The sequence below is a fragment of the Littorina saxatilis genome, linkage group LG7 (genome assembly GCF_037325665.1).
Source record: "Littorina saxatilis isolate snail1 linkage group LG7, US_GU_Lsax_2.0, whole genome shotgun sequence".
Classification (NCBI taxonomy): Eukaryota; Metazoa; Mollusca; class Gastropoda; order Littorinimorpha; family Littorinidae; genus Littorina; species Littorina saxatilis.
The window spans coordinates 22,108,642-22,136,340 of NC_090251.1; the positions used below are offsets into that span (position 1 = coordinate 22,108,642).

Below are 27,699 nucleotides of genomic sequence, written 5' to 3' on the forward strand. Positions count from 1 at the left end.
TAAATACATTTTTGATACCCCTGCCTTTGTAAGAGCAAGTTTTCTTCCTTTTGGGGGGGACTCCACTGTACCAAACTGGCTCTGATGGCAATTGCAACGGAAGCAGGTCAGGACTAAAACCAGCAGCTAAAACTTCAATGCATAGTGTCGCTTCCTGTCACTGCCACAGGAAGTGGAGACACGAAAGATGCAAAAAACACGAGTAGTCGCCAGGCGGATTCCATGAGGGCTGAAGACATGGACCGGTCTGGTGTAGAACTAGTCGTGTGCTTCGGCCGCCCAAGGCTTGCAGCAGCCCAGGCTGTCTTTACAGTATCACAAAGATATATCATCATCGTCCGCTAAATTGAACATCTGAAACACAGCAAGAGAAAGCATTAAAGCTGGAAGAACAATTCACTTTCACTTTCTCCAAGTCTGACAGTGAATTTAACACAAGTAGTGAACTTATAGTTATAAAGGTACTGTTGATCTGACGGTTTGGAGGAGTTTGTACACCAGACAGAACTGTAGGTTTATACTGCAAACTGTTTTTCTAGTGTCCGATGATCAGCAAGCACAACAGTCGGTGGTGAAAAAACATTGCCAACCAGGATATCACATAAGTGATTGGTCTCAGGAATCCCAAAATTATGATCTGAGCCACTCATACTATGGGATAATCATTCTTCCTCGGCTTAGATCTCTACTTCCTTCTGGCACCTACCTGCTGGAATGATTATATAATTAATATAAAGAACCATCCACAAGTCTACATTCTAGCGTTCAGAAATGTCAACTTGCTACAGCACCTCTTAGTAGCATCAGGTGCATCTTTAACTTTTGAAGCATCAAGACAACTTAGCATTTCTTTTCAAATGCACAAATTTAGTCTGCCATGTGTAACGTTGGAATATGATGCACAACTAGTGCGTCTTGCATGATTCTGGACTATAGGGATATAATGTAATATACCATTAAATATCATATTCTTACTCCGAATCACATTAGCATTGAGTCACCTGAGATGCTTATCACTGAAAAACGCTTACCCGGCTAAAGAATTTAAAGGGAAGCAACCCCATCACCAAAACGAAAGTGAAAGTAGCTTTGGTAATGGGCCAGCACACCGGGAGTTACCTCCCATACGGGTGTATGCCACGTCACTTCCTCTAGGAACACGTGCCTATTCTCATACGTCTTTTTCACCTCGGAGAGGACGGTTCACTTTTTGACGCTCTGTGGCTGACCTTGTGTGTTTGAGTGACACCCGCCGGCCACGTTACCCAGCTTTTCTGCTCGCCTTGCCTACAGTTTGGTGAGCTCGTTCCCGTTTGTTGTTGGTTGTTTGCGCTGTTTCGTTACTGTACGTTGTCCGTTTTTTACGGACTTGTGTGTCAGTGACTTGCGTGTTTCGCCATTTTGTTGTGTGAGTTAGTTAGCTAACTCGTGTGACTTTGCTAGTAGCTCTGCGTGCCCTCTTTCTGTTTGGGCAAGTGTAGCTTTAGTATTTTGTTGACGCGTAAGCGTGTGTGTTTACTGTGTTTTCAGTCGTTTAGACTTACGTTTCAGTAAATCTTTTTACTTTGCCACGTGTTGTTGACGTTCGTGTCAGTGTCTTGCGTGTCGCCATTTTGTTGTGTGAGTTAGTTTTCTAGCTCGTGTGACTTTGTTCGTAGCTCTCCGTGCCTCTGCTTTTTGTGGGGCAAGTTTAGCTATAGTATTTTGTAAACGCATTAGTGCGTGTGTTTACTGAATTTTCCAGTCGTTTAGACTTATGTTTCAGTACATTTTTTTTTTTTTTCGCGTTGCCACGTGTTGTTGTCAACATGTCTGATTCAGACAAGCGCCGTGGCAAGTCGGACCCCAAGGGGAAAATTAAGCCTAAGTCTTCCTCTTCCAAAGCAACGTTACTTGTTACAGACCAAGAGCGTAACACTTTGTTGGCTGTACCAATTTCGGCGCCTAGCGCTGTTACTACTTCTGCTTCTTTTGCGGCGCCTAGCGCTACTGTTACTTCTGCACCTGTCTCTACTTCGGAGACTTCGTCATCGTTGTTAGCACCTGGACAAGGTGCGTTGGTTTCCTCTCTGTTAAAGTTACTGGTTCCGGAAATCCGCAGCTTGGTGCAGGCAGAATTTCAGCGTTCCGTCGCCAGCAGTTCGGCGTTTCCGGCATCTGGCAGTGACGTCCGGGCATTGGCTTCCGTGTCTTTGTCCTCCACTTCCGGCTTGGAGCAGCGTCCTCCCTCTTCAGCGTCGGCTGGTAAGCAGAGCTGGTCCGATAGCCCTCGTGAGGCGCCTGGACGTTCTCCTTCGGGGGACAGCTCTTTCGCATCGGGTCACGACCGATACCTTGCTGATCTTTCATTTCCGGCGATAACCTACGAGGCCCCGGACTTGATCGAACAGCGGCGGCAGTCGGTTTCGACTGCCGCATTTCCGGCACTTGCCGGAAGTGATGATCCGTCCGCTCCGGCACGCTACGGCGGTCGCGGCAGGATGGAGTATTCACTGACTTCCGGTCCTTCCGGATCGCGAAGTCAACCAGTGCAGTCTTCACTTCCGCATTTTGCGGTTCCGTTGACTACACTTCCGGTTTCGGCCGGAAACGCTTCTTCCTCTTCTGGTGGTTCCTTCCGGATACCAGATAGTGGATTACAGCGTGCGCCTTCCGGCTTTCAAGCGCCTAGGCTTGAGCAGGCATCACTCCACTCAGTCGGGGGAGTGACGTCAGCTCATCCAGCTCCGGTTTTTGCGGATGGTCGTCCTGCTTACCCTTTACCTTCACAGGGTTTTGGGCGGCAGGATGACGTTAGTGCTCAGGCTTTTCCGGTTTCCGGTTTGCCAGGGCATGCTTCTGCTTCCGGAACTGGTGACTTCGGTCATGGTTCCACGTGTGACTATTCTGATGCTCCATCAGTGGTCAGCGAGGAGTCGCGGGGCGTGTTTCCGTCGAAGCTCAAGGCTGTTCTTGACGTCGCGGCGGAAGTAACGTCTCGTTATTTTCCTGAAGGGGTGGTGGCTGCGGACTCTTCCGCATCATTCGTTCCTTCTGCCATGGCGGACTTCCGGCCGGCACAGGAAGATGTTTCTTCCTTCCGGTTCGCCGAGTCTCCGTCAGTGGCTTACCAACTTTCGTATTCACTGGTTCGTCCAGCACATGCGGGGAGTGGTATTCGGCCAGTGCCTGTTCCGTTACTGCTTCCTTTTGGTCCAGTTCCGGAATCAGCTCAGCAGTGGGTGGCTTCAGCTGCCCAAGCCTCTTCCTTCGTGCCTACGGCCAATAGGAAGCTTGGCATGCCCAATCAGAGCCAGAGTTGGCTGGCGTCTTTTGCACTCCCTAGGGCTACCCTTCCGGTTTCCCGGGAATTGCTGCCTCTTCTGACTAAACCGATCAAGCGTGATTCGGTTTTGCCGGTTTCCGAGGCTTCCCTCCTCTCTGCTGAGGAGGTTGGACGTCGGCAGATCGAACTGTCCTCCATTGCGGAGACTCTCGTTCGGGCTCTGTCTCGGGCATTGACCGATTCGCTGGTTCCTTTCACTCTCAGTGAAGAACAGAATGCGGACGATGTCTGCGCTTTTGACCGCATTGGCCAAGGTCAATGAGGAACAATTGCGTCTTTCCTCCCTGCAGTACACCCAAGCGGTACTCTGCAGGAGGGATCTCTTCCTCTCGCAGTCCCAATTCACGGAACTGGCTACTAGGGAGACCTTGAGAGTCTCCCCGGTCTCAGAGGAGTCTCTCTTCTGTCCGCTGGCACTGGATGCCAGACAGAAGGAGATTCAGTCAAACAAGGACAGTCAGTTCCTTGACTACACTCTGAAGGGGGTGAAACAGTCTCAGCCTTCTAAACAGAAGCAGGCTCAGACATCGTCTAACCCCAAGCCAGCTCAGAAGCGGCAGGCTCCGCCGGCCGCTCGTGGTGGGAAGAAGAGGACGGCATCGGGGAGGGGGCGTGGCGGCTCTGGAAGTAAGCCACACCCCCAATGAAGCGCTCCCGATCTCACCTCCCTCCCGCCCTCCACCTTGGTGATGGCGGGAGGCCCCTCCCGGGCACTTTCTCGTTGGATGTCGGTAGTAGACAGCCAATGGATTGTGGGAGTGGTGAGATCGGGCTTCCGTCTACTCTGGCGGGAGGAAAAGGCGCCTCTTACCCGAGTGCCTCCGCGGTTCAAGCCCCCCTTCTCGCAGGAAGCACGTTCCGTCTTGCAGTCGGAAATTGCCTCCCTGGAGCAGAAGGGCGCGGTGGAGAGAGTTCGGGTCCACAGCTCCCTGGGATTTTACGGGCGTCTGTTCGCTGTTCCCAAAGCATCAGGAGGATGGCGTCCCGTGTTGGATTTATCTCTCCTCAATACTTGCTTGAGGGAGATAAAATTCAAGATGGAGACGCCAGCCTCTGTCCGAGACTCTCTCCGCCCAGGAGACTGGGTGACCTCGATCGATCTCACGGACGCATACTTTCACATTCTTATGCATCCGGCCGACCGGAAATGGCTTCGTTTCCGGTGGGGAGATCAGATCTACCAGTTTCGCGCACTCCCTTTCGGGCTGTCTCTCGCACCATGGATTTTCACCATGGTGGTGAGACAGGTCTGTGCACTGGTGAGGTCCCAGGGTATCCGTCTGCGGGCTTATCTGGATGACTGGCTCATCATGAACCAGTCCCAGAGCGGCTGTTCGCAGGATACCCTGACGGTTCTTCGAGAATCCAACTCGTTGGGGTTCTCGATCAACCGGGTAAAGTCGGAGCTGACCCCGTCACAGACATTCACTTATCTGGGGATGTCTTTCGACACGGTCGCTTGGACTGTCCAGCCTTCTCAGAGAAGGGTGGACAAGCTCCAAGCCCAGATTCGCTCCACTTTACCTCTCCTGATGGCTTCCATCCGCTCGCTCGCCTCCATCTTGGGGCAGATGGAGTCTATGGCTCTTCTGGTTTCACTGGGCCGGGTCCACAAACGTCCGCTTCAGTTCGCGCTGAAGCCGTTTGTGGACTCTCCTCTGGTGGACTGGGACGCCCTCATCCCTTTGCAGGGATGGTTCCAGTCTGCGACCCTTCCGTGGTTGGACACGGAGTGGGTCTGCAGAGGTGTTCCGATCGTCGTGCCCCTCCCCGACCTGGACCTCTTTACAGATGCGTCCAGGGAGGGTTGGGGGGCACATACAGATCTTCAGACTACTTCCGGTCTGTGGACGACGGAGCAGTCCTTGTGGCACATCAACTTGCTGGAGCTAGAGGCAGTTGCTCTAGCTCTGGCCAAGTTTCTGCCCTCCCTGTACGCCAAACATGTTCGTCTGTTTACAGACAACATGACAGTGGCGGCGTACATCAACAAGCAGGGAGGCTCGCGGTCCCCGTCTCTCTCGGAGAGGGCTTGCGAGATCCTGGTGTGGTGCTTTCAGCATCATATCACGATCTCGGCCAGGTACCTTCCAGGGAGGCTGAACACTTTGGCGGATGCGCTCAGTCGTTCCGGTACAGTGCTTCAGTCGGAGTGGACGATCACTCACGGGGCACTGCTTCGCCTTTGGGCCCAGGTCCAAAAGCCTCTGGTGGACCTTTTTGCCACAAGGTACTCAAAGAGGCTTCCGGTGTTCGTCTCGCCATTCCCGGACCCTCAGGCATGGCGAGTGAACGCTCTGGACTTTCCCTGGACGGGTCTGGAGGCGTACGCCTTTCCTCCCTTTCCGTTACTCAGCCGAGTAATCCGGAAAGCGGAGATGGAGGAGCCGGCCCTTCTTCTTCTGGTCGCTCCTCTGTGGCCGTCGCAGGTCTGGTTTCCAGATCTTCTTCGGCTCGCCCAAGGGCCCCCCATTCCTCTCGCACTCGTGCGAGGGGAACTAGTGCAGCCCCGAACAGGCATTCCACACGAGGAGCCCAGTCTTCTGAAGCTTCACGTGTGGAAGTTGTTCGGGACTCGCTGAAGCGCTCTGGGGCGTCGTCTTTGACTCTGGACTTGGTGGCTCGCTCGCATAGAGCGTCCACCTCTTCAGTTTATGCTTCCCACTGGAAGGCATGGACTGCCTGGTGTTCAGCTAGAGGGGTGAGTTCGGTGGCTCCGCGCTCTATTCAGGTCGCTAACCACCTCTCTTTCATGTCTTCGCAGGGCGCCTCAGTCTCCTCGTTGAGGGTCCGGCGCTCCGCTATCTCGGCGACTCTTAAGCAGATTGGTCGTTCTGTTCGAGTCGGGGGTGTTATAGCTGCAGTCATTAAAGGGGCTGCTCTTAAGGAAGCTAAAGCTCGTTTGCCCGCTCCCAAGTGGGACTTGTTTTTAATCCTGGAATTCCTTCGTTCTGCGGATTTTGAGCCTTTAAGCGAGGCCAGTCTGTTCAATGTCACTCGCAAAGCGCTGTTTCTCCTTTTGTTGGCTACGGCCCGACGGGGTAGCGAGGTCCACGCCCTGTCGGGTCAGCCTGGAGATATCTCCTTTGAGCCGGACGGTTCCGCATCTTTGCGTTTCCGGCCTGATTTCCTGGCCAAGAATCAGTCTCCGGGGCAGGCCTCTCCGCTGGTTAGAGTTAAGGCTCTGACCAGCGCGTTGGCCCCGGATGACCCCGATTCGGTCAATTGCCCTGTGAGGGCACTTCGTCTGTACTTAGCCCGGACTCAGCCGATTCGGTCTAGTTCTCAGAAGTTGTTGTTTATCTCTCTCCGTACTAGGCGCGAGAAAGATTTGTCGAAGGTAACGTTGGCCCGGTGGGTGTCCTCGCTCATCAAGCAGGCTTATGAGTGGAGTCGCACAAAGAGGGGGGGGGTTATGCCCTCCTTGCCACTTGACTCGGCCCGAGCCCATGAAACGAGGGCGTGGGCATCCTCTCTGGCAGTTCTGCGCTCCAGACGTCTAGAGGAGGTGCTGACAACTGCGTATTGGCGTTCCGAAGATGTTTTTATAAACTTTTATCTTCGGGACGTCACAGCTCTTCGACAGGATGGCTCCAGAGGCCTTCCAGCGCTCATAGCAGCAGGCCAGTTCCTGTCCAGAACTTGATGGTGAGTTTTGATTCATTTCTAGCCCACCGCCTTGTTGATGTTATCTGCTAATGTGATTCGGAGTAAGAATATGATATTTAATGGAAAATTTCCTAAATAAATTTTCATTTAATTAATATACTTACCCGAATCACATACTGTATTCCCTCCCACCTGCCCCGCTTATGGTTTTAAGATTTTTTAAAGCCGTATGAGAATAGGCACGTGTTCCTAGAGGAAGTGACGTGGCATACACCCGTATGGGAGGTAACTCCCGGTGTGCTGGCCCATTACCAAAGCTACTTTCACTTTCGTTTTGGTGATGGGGTTGCTTCCCTTTAAATTCTTTAGCCGGGTAAGCGTTTTTCAGTGATAAGCATCTCAGGTGACTCAATGCTAATGTGATTCGGGTAAGTATATTAATTAAATGAAAATTTATTTAGGAAATTTTCCAATATTGTTTTGGTTGTGATGTTTTGAGGCCCAATTTTTGTGTATAGCTAACCCGAAGGAAGTGAAGAAAGTGCAAATATTTTTCTTATTTTGTTTTCTTTGCGACAATAATGTGTATTCTTTTTCTCTACTGTGTACTAGCTGGAAAAACAGCCAAGAAAACCTGAACATCAATCTCCTAAACCGGGCAGCTCGGAGCATTTGGCATTGCCACATGCACCCCGAGTAAATATTTGCAAACAAATATGCTCTTTTAGAGACATTTACTTTTTCAACATAAACCTTACCGTCATCAAATTTTTGGGCTCAATCTTGGCGGATGTGTCCTCATCAGTGATGTCGGTATCAGGAAACAGGACGCGGGGTCGAGGCGGTGTGTGAGGCTTGTCACTGTCAAAACTGCCATCGGTCATAATTTCACTCGCTGGGGAACCATTGCATGGGGCGCTGAAACCAGAGTACACTTGGAGTCATTTCTCTCTTGAATTTAGGCTATTTTGCGCAAGAATAATATATGCATGGGTGCAACCTGGAAAATTCCAAAAACCGGCAAAAGTTGGGGTCCAGCTTTTTTAGTATTTAAAATGCCAAAAAAAACCTCTCCTGGAACAAAAACATCGGCAGCCGATGAAACCAAAAACCGGCTGCCGGCGTGTAGCCGGCAGAATTGCACCCATGTATATGCATTTTTTATTTATTTAGAAAGCAGAAACATAGTGACCGATAGAGAGTGTCTGCATTGCCACTTCTCAGTGTGAACAATGTTTTATGACCCAAATTCTGACAGTTACATGGAGTTACATGGAGTGAGATTCCGAAATGAGTACCAGGACTCACAAGAAAGACCAAACAATTGCATGCTTGTGATTATTTGTTTCAACGTAGCAATTCTAAGCTTGGCATTATAACGTTTATATTTGTTTATGTTATGCTAAAAGCATAACAGTTGGCAGCTCTGAGAGCAAGAGTTTAGTTGAGTAGTACTACCAGCACAGCACCAGTTCTCAAAGGAAAGGGTGTATAATCAATCACTCACACTCCTTAGCTGCAACAAAAAGCATGAGGCAACTTACAGTTTCCTTCGACTCATGGCAGGGGAGGAGCAGCGCGGAGAGTGGATGAAGGCATGGTGCCGTATCACAGGCTCCGTCATCACTTGTCTGTTTGGCAAAGGGCTGAGGGACAAAACAGTTCTCTATCAGCACACTCTAAGCATCTTGTACAAATACCTATCATTATACAAGGTATTACCCGAAAGACTATAGCCAATCAGAGATCATGCCAGGTCTTCTTCAAACCAGGTTATAGTTTGAAAAACAGCCAAGAAAACCATAACATTTATCCCCCAAAACAACGTTCTAGCTAGAAAATCAGCCAAGAAAACCTCAACATCAATCTCCTAAACCGGGCTCTAGCTTGAAAACCATGCAAGAAAACCTCACCATTAAGTTTTTCAGCTACAGCCAGCCAGCCAAACACTACTGAACCCTTTACTCTCCCAACTGGCCAGGAGACATGAGCATCTGAAATCTTCATTTTTATTCCCTTATTTTTTTTTCTTTACTGAATGAAAGAAAGCCCATGTGGGCAAGTCCCCAAGTGGGTTCCAGGAGTTTCACCATGGTGAAGGCCCTGAATTAAATTAAAGCTTAAGAGTTTTTGTATTGGTTAGTCAAAATCCAAACTAAAAAGGAGATAGTCCACAGACAATCCCATACATACCTACACATAACCCAACAATTGAACAGTTTCTCAACAGATTTGGCAAGAATCTCAAAAATGAGTCCTGGATCATCAAAACTTACACATCATGAAGTTTACGTAAAAATCACAGGTAAGCAGACAGAAGAACATCGTCAAATGTGAAAGGGGGAAAAGATTAATAAGGAGAAAGAGTCAAATATCTTACGCAAGGATCATTCCGTCCACTTCGTCGTCTGCTCTGGAGTCGTCAAAAGGTATACCCATGTTGTCTTCCTCCATATCCTCTGTAAGTCAATGTCACAATCAACCATCAAGCCTGAACATCTGACAATGAAAGCATTTTCTTTGAGCGCATAATTATTCCAATGACTAAACCATTTTAGAAATCTGAGCTGAAAAGTGTTTCAAAACCTTGTTCTTGATAAAGGTAAGTTATGCGATACTCCTAGCACTTTAAACTCCCTGATGTGAATTTTACTATGAGGTGCCAAGCCTTTCAACTTGTTGACAAAACAAAGAATAAATTTGTCATTTTAGATCCGTGTCTAGGTGCGATTCTATTCTCCAGAAATGCTCTAAAGCTCCTGGTATACTTTTCTGTAAGTCCGTTCAATTCACAAACGAGGGGTCAAAATACAGCAAGACTATAAAGGTCCACACTGCTTCGTTAAATACACGCTTTGCAAGCAACCACCTCGGATAATACAGTGGAGCCTCAGTTCTAAGACCCTCCATTATAAGACATTTGTTTGTTTGTTTGCTTAACGCCCAGCCGACCACGAAGGGCCATATCAGGGCGGTGCTGCTTTGACATTTAACGTGCGCCACACACAAGACAGAAGTCGCAGCACAGGCTTCATGTCTCACCCAGTCACATTATTCTGACACCGGACCAACCAGTCCTAGCACTAACCCCATAATGCCAGACGCCAGGCGGAGCAGCCACGAGATTGCCAATTTTAAAGTCTATTATAAGACATGTCCTTCAACGTTTTCTTCCTAATGACACTAACTTTATTTCCATTTGAAGACTCTTTGAAGACCTACCTTTGTGAGATTTCAGGTCTCCACACAGAGGCATCTCTGTAGTCACAAGACAAAGAGCCAGCAAAGACAACTTACCATCGGAATCACACATGTCGCCCCCGTTGGCCCTCTCCTCCTCCAACGTGGACGTGTTAGCTCTGGACTGCATCTTGGCCAGGCTGGCTTGTGACGGCCCTCTACCCATCGTCTGCCCAACACAACATCAGCACTGCTGTGAACACCCCGTGTAATGCTACCAACGCTGGCCGCTGCAGCCACCAACCAAACTGCTGCTTCAACTCCAAGAATGCTGTGAGCGCCCTGCGTAAAGCCTGCAACGCTCTCCGCCGCAGCCACACTGCCGCTCCTACACTCTACGCTACTTCAAAGAATATCAGCATTGCCACTTTCTATTGCAGCTCTCAATGTTCACGCTTTAGTCTAAAGGCAAATTCGCCATTAATACATCCTCTGATTCTCCAATGGTTCCATTTCAACTAATAATTTCGAATTACAAGGCACAGTACTGTGAGTTTACAGTTTTTAATTTAAAGTAGCACACTTACAATAGAGCAAATTGCCAATCAGGCCCAAACTTTATTTGCACTGCCAGATGAGAAACTTCACCACTGCACCAACATCAAAGTATTAAAACAATCAGTCTCATCTGTTTCTTCCCCATTAACTTCATCACCAGAGCACAAAACTCTCTACTCACCATTGTGATCCTTTGGTAATGATGAAGGCGTGACTTCAGGTACTGAAAATAACAATAGGATAAAGTCCTCAGAAACAGTCACTTCAAACAGGATCATCAGTCATATTTGGTATAAAAAATAATATATAATGGCCAATAGCGAGTGTCTGCATTGCCATTTTTTAAGTGTGTAAAATGTTCTCTGACACAAATTCTGACAGCTACACGGAATGAAAATCATAAATGAGTACTAAGACTCACCAGAAAGAGCAAACTTTTTGCATGCTTGTGATTATTTGTTTGAGCGTAGCAATTCTAAGCTTGGCGTACCAGCGTTATTTGTCTTAAAACGTAGCAGATGGCAGCTTTGAAAAAGAAACATTCATAGCCATAGATCAGCAAAACCTCTTTACTTATTTTGAATTGCTGAAATTGTTGCTATCATTTCAGCAGCCCTGCAGAACTTATTGACAGTGCCAGAAAGGTATTGCCTGTGGCTGTAAATTGCCTATATACATGGGTGGGAGCCCCAAATGTTGCCAGGACTGAACATTTTGGAAGGCCAGGGTTCAGAGGCTGCTAAGGATCTGGCGGGGTGCAGGGGCAGTGCCCTTGCTGGGGGGGTCTTGGGGGGGCAGTGCCCCCCAGCCAAAAATGAATTTTTGCATTTTAGGGAGGGTTTAGGTGGCCTCTCCTGACTTTAAATTTTAGAACAAACAAGCTTTTTGGAGATGCATAATATATACATCTTGTAAACTTGAAGGTTTTTGTAACTGACCAGCTGAAAATTAATTTTAGCATTTCACGAGGGGGCTATTTGAGCCTCTGCTGGCTTTAAAACTGATAACAGCAAACAAACAACAACAAATGGGGGAGGGGGGATGCACAAAATCAAAAACCTCTATACTTGGTTGAATCACTCTTGCTAGAGGGTCTATAAAAAACAAGTAGTAAACACATTTCAAGAAGGTTTTTTTAGAAGCCCATATAAGCTTAAACAAAATCTTAAATTTGGAGATGCACAAAAGTACAAAATCTTGTAAACTTGAAGGTATTTGTAACCAGCTGAAAGTGAATTTTTAGCAATTTAAGAGTTGCTATTTGAGCCTCTCCTGGCTCTGAAACTGAAAACAGCACACACTTTTTTTTTTTTTGGGGGGGGGGGGGGGCATAAAATAAAAAAAACTGCTATACTTGAAGGTGTTTGGTTGCATCACTCTTGCTAGTGGGTCTACAAAAACAAGTGGTAAACAAATTTCAAGGGTTTTAGAAGCGGCTTAAACAAAAACTTAAAATTAGAGATGCACATAATTAAAAAATCTTGTAAACTTGAAGGTATTTGATTTCATCACCTAGTTTTGTCTTTGTTTAAAACAAATGTTTATTGCATTAAAGGAAAATCGCCATGCAAACAAAGCTCCCTACATCTCAGTGAAAAGTAGTTGAACTGTTCACAGAACGGAGTGTAAACAACAGCTGCCAGGGACTAACAAAAAAAGGTATATAAATTTTTTTTTTAAAAAGGCCAAAATTCTTCCTGGGACGGAAGAAATCCCACCCCTGCTATATATTTATGTCCATTTCAATGAATTTACAGAAGAAAATAAATCTCAGTAACATTCCTGATAAATTCAAACCTGTCTACATGGGTGAAACCTAGGAAAATCAAATTGACTGAAATTTTTTTTGAGGCAGGGGTCCAGGGGCCGTGTAGGCCCTGGCGGGGTACGGGGTATGAATTTTTGCATTATTCGTTGTGATTTTGTGGCCTTTCCTGGCAAAAAAATACACTATCATGCAGGTCAAAAAAATACCTTCAGATTCTAATGATATGGTAAAAAGGTAAACAAAATCAAAACAATTCACAGAAGTACAGTGGAACCCCTCACAAGGACCCCCTCTCTAACGACTACCCCGCCACAACGACCCCCCTCTCTAACGACTACCCCGCCACAACGACCCCCCTCTCTAACGACTACCCCGCCACAACGACCCCCCTCTCTAACGACTACCCCGCCACAACGACCCCCCTCTCTAACGACTACCCCGCCACAACGACCCCCCTCTCTAACGACTACCCCGCCACAACGACCCCCCTCTCCAACGACTACCCCGCCACAACGACCCCCCTCTCTAACGACTACCCCGCCACAACGACCCCCCTCTCCAACGACTACCCCGCCACAACGACCCCCCTCTCCAACGACTACCCCGCCACAACGACCCCCCTCTCTAACGACTACCCCGCCACAACGACCCCCCTCTCCAACGACTACCCCGCCACAACGACCCCCCTCTCCAACGACTACCCCGCCACAACGACCCCCCTCTCTAACGACTACCCCGCCACAACGACCCCCCTCTCCAACGACTACCCCGCCACAACGACCCCCCTCTCCAACGACTACCCCGCCACAACGACCCCCCTCTCCAACGACTACCCCGCCACAACGACCCCCCTCTCCAACGACCCCCCTCTCCAACAACTACCCCGCCACAACGACCCCCCTCTCCAACGACTACCCCGCCACAACGACCCCCCTCTCCAACGACTACTCCGCCACAACGACCCCCCTCTCCAACGACTACCCCGCCACAAGGACCCCCCTCTCTAACGACTACCCTGCCACAAGGACCCCCCTCTCTCACGACTACCCCGCCACAACGACCCCCCTCTCTAACGACTACCCCGCCACAACGACCCTTTTTTTTTGTAACCGATGTGTTTCCTTATATAGTTGTCACCAGTGTAGCGACCACCCCGCTCTAACGTCTAAGGACCGACCTAACAGCTTGTGTAACGACTTCGTCAGACAAAGCCAAGACTCAGTCTCAGTCAGCGTAACGCATCACTGACAAACCGGTTATAACCAGTTATACCCATCTCGCGTAAGCAAAGGCACTAAACCGCTCAGAGGTGTGATGGTTGGGTGGGCTGAGTAAACATCACAAACCAATCATCGAGAAAAAAAATTCACGTGACCCACATACACCGTTCAACTCAGTCAGAATAGACAGTCTTTGGACAGAAGAGCAGTGGAGATCGACTTGGCGTCTACAAATAAAATAAAATATTTAACTCTTGAAAATCGAGTGAATGTTGTGAACAGACACAAAAAGGGAGAAACTGTCATCGCGATTGCAAAAAGTCTTGATGTTGGAAAATCGCAAATTTAAAGAATTATCCCAGACAAAGAAAACATTCTGAAAAGGTGGGAAAGTGGTGACAATGCCGATCGAATGCGATCAAAGGCAGAAGACAACATACTCTGACGTAAATGAAAAGGTTTGGGATTGGTTCCCGGCTGCCAGAAAAAAGAATTTTCCGTCCTGCGTGTGCGGGGAGATCAAAGGCAGGTCCATTGTGATAGCTGGGTGCCCTTGTTTATAGACACTGACCTTCCCAGGGGTCAATGACCCAGTTTTAGCTATGAGAGGTGGTTCCCCTTTCATATCTGAGAGAGGAAACACTTCCTGCACCCCGGTCAGTGACCGAGTTTAACCTATGGGGAGTTTAACCTATGGGGCGGTCTCTTTGATGTCTTGAGAGGAAACTTGGCCAGGGTAGTACATGCACCGGAACTGGTGGACACCATGGACAATGTCAAACATGAAATCGAAGCAGTTTGCTTGAGGAAACGGTCGTCAGCAACTCAAACTTCTCTGTTTTCTTTTTTTTAAGAAAATCTGACTTTCTTTGTGGCCCCCTGACCCCCTCCCTCTGTGAGGACCCCCCCTCCATAAGGACCGATTTTTGTCAACATTTTCAAGGTCACTAGAGAGGGGTTCCACTGTAATCATTTTTCTTTTGTATCCTTTCACACTTGCATCTTCCAACACAACCACACAATTGATAACAATTAACATTGACAACAGCCATACTACATGAAATAGAAAGTGAACAACTGAACTGAAATAAAAGTTCGAAATATTTAATTATAAGAAGCAAACATTGCCAGACAGGCATTGAAATAAATGATGAAACAGAATGTCACACATGCAAACAGAATGATGTAGCACTGCACAAAGTAGCAACTAAGCAGTAGCATCTCTCATAGTGCAACGTTCTCAAGGAAAAGCACTTGAGTTTCAAGCACCAAACTTATCACACACAGTTTTAGTTTCATGAACTCCAACCAGTCCCATCGCCATTTGCATGGGTGTTACTGGGAAAAATCAAAAAACCTGAAAGGCAGGGGTCCAAAATGCTCAAGTTTGAAAGAAAGTTTCTGGACACCGACGAAACCAAATTATAATAAGCAAGATGGCGGCAAATCCAAGGGAGCGAACCGAGAAAGCACGCGAACCGGTGTCAAAAGTCGGATCGGAACCGCTGCTCGTTATTTCAACTTAGCAAAACGAAGCTTTTTTTTCTTCTTTTTTTTTCCGGAATTTTCGGCTTCAGATTTTTTCAAAAACCGGAAATCCGGCAAAAGCCGGAAGAGTAACACCCATGCAGACCTGTTTACCCTAAACCTGAGGCAAGAGTACTTTTTCAAAAAGTTAAGTGTATTTTTCAAAAAGTTGGTGTACTTTGCAAGCAAAGCCATATGGGCTAGGCAAAACGTACGTGGGCCGTGGGTGCAAACGTGTCTGTGTAAGAATAGCATGTCTTGTGAACATCTTCAGAATTTAACTCCTTCCGATACAACAGGGATAAAACAATTTTATTTACCTGTCAGTTTATAACATTATAACCAGTGTCTTCCAAGCAGATTGATGATGAAAAGATGAAGTTCGTGAAATAACATCTGCGGTTGACAGTGGCAAGTTCATTTTTACAATCATCTCAGAAAACATTGCTTCAGCACGGACTACAGCCTTTTCTTCTGGCAGGATTTGCTTTGCGGGAATGAACTTCATAATTCCATGGCAGCTTTCAGCGGATTTCTTTGCAGCAACCTTGTCCATGTGAGTTTTGGAACTGCAGTGTCATTCGATGTCATATTTCCCAACATGGACAACGGAGAAATCTGATTTACAATACTTGCAGTGTGCATGACTTTTTCCCATAGTAGACTTCACAATTCCTGGCTCTTTCTTATATTTCTCCAAGAAAATCTGCTGCTTCTGCTGTTTAGACTTGGTACAGTCATCCGAAACTGTCACATTTTACCGCTTCATTTTGCCACGATTGTCCAGACGATCGCACGTGCCAACAACTGAACAAGGTTTCCACAGCTGAAGACTCGCTGTCATAGTTATCTCCCTTCGACCGAAACCGGTATCAGTTGTACCATCCCGTAATCAGCACACCAACACCGGAAAACGTATTCTAGACTTTTTCTTATGCGTATTTTGTGCGTGTGTCGCGTATTTGCGTACTGATAATAATTTGGCGTACAAAATACGCCCAAATCGTACTGGTAAACAGGTCTGCCCATGCATTTGTTGGCTAGACCAGCTTCAATAAGATCTGTCCGTGCGTTTTCCGTCAAAACCGGCATCTTTGTCGCAGAAATCGTGTCAGCACTTCGTAATGCCTGCCAAAACGCGAGAGAACTTTTTTTTTTAATTCGTGATGCAGAGCGAATCCGAAGAAACCTCACCTACGGGGTTTACCGCGAGCACGGGCAAAAGCGCTTCCGTTTCCACGCAAAATGCAACCGGTTCACTATAGCAGTTTGAAAATGCGTTCCGCAAGTAGTTTCGGGGTTTTTTTATCAAATTTTTTTTCCTTCAAAATTGCGGATTGACGGAATTTTCGTCAGACTTATTTTCAGATTGACGGATTTCAGTCAATCGACGGGCTAGTTTCACCCATGTGTCTATATAACACCCAGTCACTGAACCAACCAAAGTGGTCCTTGTAGACAGGTGGTTTGTTTTTCAGGGTGTTCACAATAAGCAGCTAGTCACTATCAAGAGGAGGTTGCCAGGGAAGGTTTGCCACATTCTTAAGATACTGCTTCAGTCAACTTATTTTTCCACATTCACCCCTCAAATTCTCTTGGAGCTGGAAGTTCACAAGAAAATATCTATGCAGGAGGATTTTACTTATTTTTCTTGCAAAACGTATTCCCTTGATCAGTACTGACCTTTCGCATGCTGGACATCGCTAAAAGCTGGTCGATGGTGGGTCGCTTTGTGTAGTCTGGTTCCAACATTTGTGATATCACACTTTTCAAGGTCGTTGACCGCGCTGAAACACAAAATAACCATAACGTTTAATGGCAGTTATAAAACAAGTCGCGTAAGGCGAAATTACTACATTTAGTCAAGCTGTGGAACTCACAGAATGAAACTGAACGCACTGCATTTTTTCACAATGACCGTAGTCCGACGCTTGTGCATAACGGAGTGAAACTGACGAGCCTTTTCAGCGCGGTAGTGGTTTCGCTGTGCTGCATAGCACGCTTTTCTGTACCTCTCTTCGTTTTAACTTTCTGAGCGTGTTTTTAATCCAAACATATCATATCTATATGTTTTTGGAATCAGGAACCGACAAGGAATAAGATGAAATTGTTTTTAAATCGATTTCGGAAATTTAATTTTAATAATAATTTTTATATTTTTAATTTTCAGAGCTTGTTTTTAATCCAAATATAACATATTTATATGTTTTTGGAATCAGGAAATGATGTAGAATAAGATGAACGTAAATTTGGATTGTTTTATATTAAAAAAACATTTATTACAATTTTCAGATTTTTAATGACCAAAGTCATTAATTAATTTTTAAGCCACCAAGCTGAAATGCAATACCGAAGTCCGGCCTTCGTCGAAAATTGCTTTACAAAAATTTCAATCAATTTGATTGAAAAATGAGGGTGTGACAGTGCCGCCTCAACCTTTACAAAAAGCCGGATAATGACGTCATCAAAAGTATTTATCGACAAAAAGAAAAAAACGTCTGGGGATATCATTCCCAGGAACTCTCATGTCAAATTTCATAAAGATCGGTCCAGTAGTTTGGTCTGAATCGCTCTACACACACACACAGACAGACACACACATACACCACGACCCTCGTCTCGATTCCCCCTCTATGTTAAAACATTTAGTCAAAACTTGACTAAATGTAAAAAATCAGAACATCCAATAGCACCAAAATTGGGATTTAAATTAGTTATTTTTATACTGGCCATATATTCATTCCAGAAATGTTATTATATTTCTCATTCAGTCTGTATGTCAGAAGTACCACTATGGGTGCACATGACAACAGTAACCTTTTCCTAAACACTGTCCCCAGGCTCTTGAGCAGTGTAAATGTTAAAACTGAATTGAATGAACTAATTTTCGTTATTTAGTTGAAAAGTGGTCTTTACAGTGCTTTTGCAAAAAGCTTGATATGACAGTTATAGAAACAAGAAGGGCAAAGCTTATACGACTCACATGCTTGACCTTGACCTTTACATGACCTTGACCTTCAGGGTCAAGGTCAAATAACTAAACCTAGCAATGACATCATACACTAAGAACTGCTTTACACATTTTCCCTACCAAAATACATGAGACCTTGACCCAAGGTCATCCAAGGTCATGCAACACAAAGCTGTTAATTCAAGACATAGGAAGTACAATGGTGCTTATTGGCTCTTTCTACCATGAGATATGGTCACTTTTAGTGGTTCACTACCTTATTTTGGTCACATTTCATAAGGGTCAAAGTGACCTTGACCTTGATCATATGTGACCAAATGTGTCTCATGATGAAAGCATAACATGTGCCCCACATAATTTTTAAGTTTGAAACAGTTATCTTCCATAGTTCAGGGTCAAGGTCACTTCAAAATATGTATACAATCCAACTTTGAAGAGCTCCTGTGACCTTGACCTTGAAGCAAGGTAAACCAAACTGGTATCAAAAGATGGGGCTTACTTTGCCCTATATATCATATATAGGTGAGGTATTGAATCTCAAAAACTTCAGAGAAAATGTGAAAAATGTGAAAAATAGCTGTTTTTTAGACAACATTTATGGCCCCTGCGACCTTGACCTTGAAGCAAGGTCAAGATGCTATGTATGTTTTTTGGGGCCTTGTCATCATACACCATCTTGCCAAATTTGGTACTGATAGACTGAATAGTGTCCAAGAAATATCCAACGTTAAAGTTTTCCGGACGGACGTCCGGATGGACGACTCGGGTGAGTACATAGACTCACTTTTGCTTCGAATGTGAGTAAAAAAATCAACATCTGGGGAAATGAGCTGGAAGAACTTGTATGCCAAGTTTCAAGAAGATCGCTCCAGTAGTTTTCTAGGAATCGCTCTACACACACAACACCACCATCGCCTCGATTCCCAGTCTATCTGAAAACATTTTAGTAGGGCGGGGATGTAGCTCAGTCGGTAGCGCGCTGGATTTGTATCCAGTTGGCCGCTGTCAACGTGAGTTCGTCCCCACGTTCGGCGAGAGATTTATTTCTCAGAGTCAACTTTGTGTGCAGACTCTCCTCTGTGTCCAACACCCCCGTGTGTAAAACGCAAGCACAAGACCAAGTGCGCACGAAAAAGATCCTGTAATCCATGTCAGAGTTCGGTGGGTTATAGAAACACGAAAATACCTAGCATGCTTCCTCCGAAAGCGGCGTATGGCTGCCTAAATGGCGGGGTAAAAACGGTCATACACGTAAAAGCCGTGGGAGTTTCAGCCCATGAACGAACAAACAAACAAAAACATTTTAGTGTATCGACGCGCATGCAGGAAAACCCAGATGTACCCACTGTTACTGTAGCCCGCCGTGAGCCAGACACTGCACACAAGACTTCAAAGGAAACTTACTGCTGATGAATTCTACAGGAAGCTGACTTTCTCGTAGTCTGTGCCAACCTTCACCCCCTCGTGGTAGGTCAAGGTCACCAGCAAGCTCCATGATGGTCAGGCCCAAACTGTTAAGAAAGAATTGTGAAAATGACAGGAAATCAGACAGTCGGCACTCTCCCAGTCAACATCTTAGCCTCACTTACAGCAGAGGTTAACCCTCTCTATTGTGTCTATGTCAGACATGCAAGTATCTGTCAATGATTACTGAAATGGAACAATCAAGTTTCAATAGACAACTAACACTCTCAAATATAACAACCATCTACTTTTGTAAGTGTGAAAACTACCTATAAGTGCGAGTGTGAAAACCTTTTCTGCATGGACATTAATAAAGACACACAAAGCCTAAGCATAATTTAAATAATGTATCCTTCCTTTCCATGAAATAAAATGTCTGTCAACACAACATTTAACAATTCTCATTAAACTATTCCCTCATCTCTTCACAATAACTCTGTGCATTTCAAGCCTTCATGGCTTAGAAACCTTTAAGTATTTTGCATTCAGCCACCTTACCTGAATACGTCAGCAGGTTTACCAAAGTGGCCTTTCATCAATTCCGGTGCCAAGTACTTGGCATCACCTTCTGGACTTTCTGACAGATCCTCCTGAGTCTGAAAATGAATACTACTGTTTGTGAAAAGGTTAAAGCACATACAAGTTACAAGCTCACACAGATTTAGGCTGCAGCAAATATTTATGTCACTATGACAACAGCAATCAGTCCTGTTTATTCTCAGTGTTGTTCAGTGAGGTGACGGGGTCAGTTGGACCTGGACTGAAAACATGCATAGGTCCTAATGTCCTGGCAATGAAAACACTGTTCAATCAGAAAAGCTCACACATGTCTAAAGTAAACAATAGGACGGTTGTCTGACCCGAGATCAAGCACACAAAAAAAAAAAAAGGTGTGGTTACGGTAACATAGCCCCAAAAAATAGGGTAGGAAGGTAGGCAATCACTTTTTTTTTAAAACTTTTTTTTCTAATGTGTACAAATTAAACCTACTTGACAGGGAAATAAGTGTGCGACTCGGGCGATTTTGCTTTCATTGCGTTTTCTGCACTCTGTGTTGTTTTTTTTGTTTTTTTGTGTGACAAATGTAATAAAAAGTTATAGGGTCGGCCCCTAAAAATAGGGTAGGTCGGGTTACCGTAACCACACCTATTTTTTTTTTAGGCCTCAGAACAATGCGTCATATCACCTGTATGTGTCAATGACCAAAGAACAACAATGTTGGCTATTTATCCGCCAAATTATGGGAACGCCAGATGGGTAGGCTCATCCGCACACATACATTTTAAGGGAGGGCAATTAGACAAGTATAAACACAGATCAGCTTACGGTTACTGAAGAAAAGCTTCTAATACTCAGCTTGACAATAAAACATTCAGTGACGTGCACGCCTACCTTGTTCAAATCGAGAATGAGACCGAAGTCGCCCAGCTTACAGTAGTGTTGAGAGGTGATAAATATGTTCTCTGGTTTGATGTCCATGTGCACCAAGTTGTGGTCATGGAGATGTTTGACAGCCTGTCAATCAAGAGCACCATTCCATATATTTAACGCAAGAACAAAAACAATATTTGTGAATAATTTGAAGACAAAGTTGGCATATTGAAAAAACAACATAAAACCCACATAGATCATCTTTTATGCTGGTTGACAGCACTTCTATATAAACGATTAGACTTTGTAAAACAAATACTGAATTAAACAAACAAGCTGATCCGTACAGCCAGAGAGGTAAAATGACGGATGACTACTCAAATGCTGCAGGTTGTATGCTAATTCTTACAAATTTGGTCGAAGCGGATTTAGACATAATCCCCCAAAAAGAAAACATACATACACAAAACCACAAGCACATTCTCAGAAATCAGAAACATGCGACAGTAAAGACTGGGCGGGAATAATCAACAACAAAAACTTACAAAGAGAAGATCTATAAGGAAGCACCAAATGGTCATTTCAGGAATATTGTGATGGCGTAGAGCGTACTGGTTCAAACTGAAACATGATAAAAAACCACATCTCAATGTAACAATTTAAAATGTAATTTACATTTACACATAACACGGGATACACCGGCAACACATGAATAGAAGACATAGAACTCACTCACAAATCGTGTATGAGAAGCCAAACTGACATTCTGCAGTAACAAGAAGAGCAAACGCTCGATCGAGTCACTTTCGCAGTTCTGAATATTATATGAGGCATCAGATGGACAGGAAGAAATTGCTATTCACAACACAATGAGTCACGTTCACATAAAATTTGAGCCCGGTCACTTTTATAGTTTCCGAGAAAAGCCCAACGTTAAGTTGTGTGTTGCCGAACAGAAAAGGCTAGTTATCTCCCTTGTTTTTCTGATAACGTTCGTAAAAGGCTACAGATGTAAATACTTTGATGTAAAGAATAATCCTACAAAGTTTCAATCACATCCGATGAACTTTGTCAAAGATATAAAATGTCTAATTTTTCCTTTGACGCTGACCTGTGACCTTGAAAAAGGTCAAAGGTCAACGAAACCATCGTTAAAGTGTAGAGGTCATTGGAGGTCACGACTAAACAAAATATGAGCCCGATCGCTTTGATAGTTTCCGAGAAAAGTTTGTCAAAGATATAAAATGTCTAATTTTTCCTTTGACGCTGACCTGTGACCTTGAAAAAGGTCAAAGGTCAACGAAACCATCGTTAAAGTGTAGAGGTCATTGGAGGTCACGACTAAACAAAATATGAGCCCGATCGCTTTGATAGTTTCCGAGAAAAGTCCAACGTTAAGGTGGTGTCTACGGACGGCCGGCCGGACAGACTAACACTGACCGATTACATAGAGTCACTTTTTCTCAAGTGACTCAAAAATTGCAGTGCTACTCCAAGCCTGGAAAAGCACGAGCAGAGCAACTCCTTAGACTGGCATAGTAAAACCTTTGCTTGTTTACCCGATTTCCAGTGAGCGGTCAGATTTTCGGATGCAACTAAACAATAAGTTAAGGCCGACAGCCTAGCACTCCTCATTATGAAGACTCTCCTGACCACTCAGGTGAGTCAAATACCAACTCAGGCAAGGCAAAGCCTAGTGGCGTCAGTGGTTCAAAACGGTTTGGTAGATTACACAGAGCAAAGGAGAGAGTCAGTTAAAAGCAACGTACTTTGCAGCATGTCTATACCCTTGGGGGCGTGTTAAATGGAGCATTCACGTCATCAAGTTATGCTTTAACTCTTAACGTCCTGCAAGGGTTTTAGTAGGTCCTGAGGCCAAATAAATGGACCAAATCAGGGTCTGTTTATAAAAAAAATCATAACTTCTATGTTTGTGGATGGATGAACTTCATGGTGTTTTTTTTGCATATTGAGAAATGAATGTAGTTTTTAGAATTGTAAGGTTTGTGATTTTTGTTTGATGTTTACCTGCCCTAAAAATAAACCCATGGTGCGTCAGAATCGATGACCGCGTCGTCGTCGGACGATTCCTCTGAACTCGAAGCTTGAAAATCACTCAAGTCACTGGTGTCAACACAGGACATTTCTGATGTCGAAATATCGCTCTGCCCACTATCGGCATCACCGATGGGATCTTGTATGTTTTCGCGGAGATTTCCGGCCTCAAACCCGTGAAATGACGCATCACTATCGCTGTCACTGGTCTCCAGTTTGAATTCAGCACAAGGTTAAAAAAAATCCGAAGAAAATCGCTTCAGAAAAATATAAATGGGATCCAAAAACTCCCCACAAAATTCCAAGCCTGCCACTAGCACATGGCGATTGTGACTCAACCAGTCTCTCGCCGCAGGAGAGCTCAATTTAGTGATTCTCTCCCTTGAACTGATGTGACCATGAGACGTGCGGTATAGGATTACGGGCGACGTGCGGTATGGTGCGGTCTAGGATAATAAGAGTTAAGTTACTCGATGATTTGCTTTGTTGAATGAATTGTGAGTAACACAACCAACAGTTGCTCTTTGGTTTAAATGCCCTGTACCCACCTGTACTGACAGAGTTCCATCTGAATGTAGAGTTTACCCTCCTCCTCCCACGCACAATAGAACTTGACCAGGTTCCTGTGCTCCGGAAGCATCTCATACTTGGCCACCTCCTCCAGCTTTCTCCGCCTGAGTCAAACAACAAAACAACACATTGCAACACGGTTCAGCCTGGGAGAACAACATTACGTTACATTTTAATACTGATTGGACATATTGGAAGGCAAAGCCCCAAGTAGGGTAGATCGGATCCAGGGGCATGCTCCCTCCTGTTCCCTCCCCCACATCCCCCTCTTAGGACATTTCTTGTTCTTGTGAAGAAGCTAAATGGTGCAACCTGGTGGAGTGGTGCTAGTTGAGCTTAGATGTCGCCACTGCATCATGTTACAATTGATCCCGTCTTTAACAACCACCCAAGGGACTGAACAAAAGAGGTTGTCAGAGATAGGTCGTCAATATGGAAAGGTGAATTATATAGAACTTTAGAAGAAAAACGTGTCTGGGATCCTTCAAAACAGTTGTTGTGGGCAGGTGGTCCATTTGGAGATGTGGTTACAAGGGAAGGTTAGATTATACTAAAGTGTGTGTGTGTGTGTGCGTGCACGTGTGCATACAAATGCCAGGAGTAAGAGGGACAAAATATTTCAATACACATAAATTACCTTAGAGTGGCGCAGCGAAAGACAATTTTGAAGTTGATGCACTCTTTTACGCACTGAAGTGAGTTGTCATGGTTCATTTTCAGATTGTATGCGCCAATGACGCATAAGTAAACCGAACACTGCTGCCAGAAGCATGCCTCTGACGATAACCCCCACCCCCTTCCAATAACTCAAATTTTATACAGTGACCACAATCAAAAATACACCCCAACACTGACCTCAAATTCAACAGCACTCATCTTTTAACTTGGACGTGTAATTCATTGACAACAAAATTACAATGAGCAACAACAAACAATGAATAACTATCCCTATTACCAGTCTCATATCTATTTATATGTCCACGCTTGCTTACATGCAAGTGGAAAAAACAGCACAACCTGTTTCTATTCTAACACGAATTAGGCATAGCTACAGTTTTAAAAAGAGACTGATGCCTGATGGCACAGAGACAGTCAGTACAGCATTACAAATATTTTCAAAATACACAAAGCACCTTTATTGAGTAGAACGGGAACCTTTGCAACAAAAACTTACCTGTCAGAATCACTGCGGAACTTCTCATGGGATCTTTTGACTGCATACAGCTGCTTGTCTGCTTTGCTCAACACCCTGAACACCTGTAAAGTCAAATCACATGACCACATTGAACTCTGAAGCATACCAGATGAAAAGGGCAAAACAGAAATGGTAATGTACAAAATGTATTTTGACCACAGGACCATTACTTACAATGTTATCACAAGAAAGTAAGTACATAAGTTGTGCTTCACAAGAATATAGATATATACAATGTATAAAAAACAAGAGGCGAAGCCTTCAAGGTTCACGTAAGAAATCGACAAACAGTAACACAAACTCAATCACTCCGTCACACATACACACACACACACACAGTAAGCATAGGTGACACTGTGCAAGAAAGCGAGACACTAGATCTAGCCTACTTAAGCCTGTCCTTAATTGAGCCCGTAGTCGACTACACGAAGCTTCGCAAAGTCTTAATACCAAAAACCCGCAGCTACGGCGTGGTACTTTGACCCCAACATCGCTTCTCAAGTTTTGACATGCGAAGCTTCGCCGCAGCTTGCAACGAAGTTTTTTTTTGTAAGAAGAGTGCTTTTTGATTCAAGATGGACGACGAAATCAGACTCAATACCATAGTGAAGAATGCACTTATCGACTTTGGTCGATATCGACTAACCTCCTACCTGTATTATTTCATACTGCGATGCATTGACATGTCGAATGAAACTCGAAATCCCAGCGCTCACGCCAACTGGTCCCGGCCGTGCTCAGTCAACGAAATAGAACACATACAATTAACTTACGTCATCATCAAGTACGTAAAGTACAATTTGTGACGTAAAGTACTCAGAAAGAAGCACACCACGTGCTGGTCGAGACTACGTGCATGCGCTTTCTGACTAATAAGATTTGAGACGCCAAGACATGAAAATATAACTCTCTTTTCTGCCATAGTGCCTTCCAACTAGTCTCGGCCCGCTCAAAATGACCGAGACTTTCAGTAATTCCTTCGCGTGACGTCTAACCCTCTTACGCCATAATGTGACGTCTTCAAATGACGAAATGTTAAAGTTTCTACCACAGACATACACACACACACACAGAGAGTTACGATCGCATAGGCTACACTTACGTGAGCCAAAAACACATACAAAGACTGCAAGATTTCCCAATAAAGGCCTTTTATACACTTAACTGATAACAAGTAAAAAGAAGATGAACACTAACTCAAACAAAGGAAGCTATGAAGAGTATAAAGAACAGAAAAGGTTGCAAATAAACATGCCGGTTGACTCAGTCACAACCACAACTCTTGAACCAGGACAATATCATTGCATGGAAAAGACTTACCTCTCCAAAAGAGCCTTGCCCAATCCTCTCCAGTACATCAAAACATTGATGAAAGTATGTCTTCTTGGTCCTTGGGTTGTAAAATGGACTTTCTAAAGCTAGATGAGGTTAAAGATCATTCACACTTACTCTTGAAGTTCAAGTTTAGACTAGAGTCACAGTACTACAAAATACATAAAAGTGCTTGATGCTGAATCTTCTACTAGAAAATGCGTTATCCATCTTGGTATCTGTCATAGCAAAACAAACGTCACTAGAATCACAAACGCATGAAGGAAAGACAGACATATATTAATAAGTTCTGGAACCTTTCGATAAAGTTTAACTGTCATCTACCTGATTTGTGTGTATGATTTTACATGTCCTGATAAAGAAAAACATATCAACAAGTTTTCAAATGTGTTACAACTTACAGTTACCTTACATACACAAAAACTGCGCATCAAAGCGATCCCTGGCACTGGCAGATACTGTGTACACTATCGATCGAGTAGCATAATGTATCATTTAACACCAATCCTCTAATGACTTCTGCAGCACCTAACACCCCTTCTTCTAATCTGTATCAAAAGCAACTGAATGATCTAATGCAAAAGGATACAGTGTGCTTTGCGAAATGACACTGGTTGTGGGCCAACTACTCTTCTTCTGGGAAAGATGCGGCTCACAGGTGGTGCACTTTTCACTGGAGGGCGTGGTGGTGCACAGTCAATCGGTGTGCCTATGGTAAGTCCCAGCTACAAACAAAAAGAAACTGATTCAAATTAACTTCAAAACTTGAAGATATAGGATGAATACATGTGAAAGCAGGGGTGCATATGGGTACAAGTATAAGTGAACTACCACAAGATGGCGGATGACAATCTCTCCCATTCCCAATCCAAATAAGCTTCAAGTTCAAACCACATTGACAGTCTTAAAGCATTCACTATACTTTGCTCTATTATACAAAAATACAACGGTGTTTTATCGAAAATACTCGACAACTTACCGCTAATTTTGCCTTCTTTGTAGAAAACGTCTGTTGGTCGTGGTAAAATTGTGGTGTGGGACGTGGGCTAGCAAACATCTCTGTCTCGTCATCAGCCTCCATTTCTGTACTTGCAGAATTCAGAAGTGAAATTTAACGATCCATTCACATGAGGAAATGATATCAACGATGCAGCATGAATTAAAATGCAAAGGAAATGCGAATCAAAACACTGACGACATCGACGTTTACCCCCGAGAGATGTTTCGCGGTTCTTTTGCTGCTGTATAAGTAATGCAACGCGATTGGCTGAGAAATCGTAGTTGTGAAATAAAAGTGATCTATCGCCGGATTTATGACTACAGAAAATACATCATCGTATAGATCATTTTTTCCATACGTATGTGTTTACGTATACGTCGTATAAGTACTAAAATACGACATAAATCATTATTTAATCCTCGCTGCTTTTGAAATCTGCAACATCGAAACTAACCAATCATCATTCGGAGGTTCCATGCGAGGAAACGTCACATATCTATTTTTGGAAACCAGCGTGAGTCATGCGTGTGAGAACTCGTCGCGTTCGTGGACAA

General features: G+C 44.7%; 1 protein-coding gene across 1 annotated transcript; it reads right to left on the bottom strand.

Annotated features, from left to right (window-relative positions):
- Positions 1 to 27,424, bottom strand: LOC138970925 (membrane-associated tyrosine- and threonine-specific cdc2-inhibitory kinase-like). The gene is made up of 16 exons (XM_070343507.1): positions 27,125 to 27,424; positions 26,735 to 26,870; positions 26,134 to 26,231; positions 24,793 to 24,875; positions 23,597 to 23,722; positions 21,539 to 21,614; positions 21,015 to 21,137; positions 20,121 to 20,218; positions 19,563 to 19,669; positions 16,871 to 16,974; positions 10,854 to 10,895; positions 10,232 to 10,343; positions 9,315 to 9,393; positions 8,479 to 8,580; positions 7,693 to 7,852; positions 1 to 354 (listed from the first exon to the last, which is right to left on the bottom strand). The coding sequence occupies exons 1-16, from the start codon at positions 27,224 to 27,226 to the stop codon at positions 316 to 318; spliced, it is 1,587 nt and encodes a 528-aa protein (XP_070199608.1). The 5' UTR covers positions 27,227 to 27,424; the 3' UTR covers positions 1 to 315.
- Between the last annotated feature and the right edge of the window lie 275 nt (positions 27,425 to 27,699).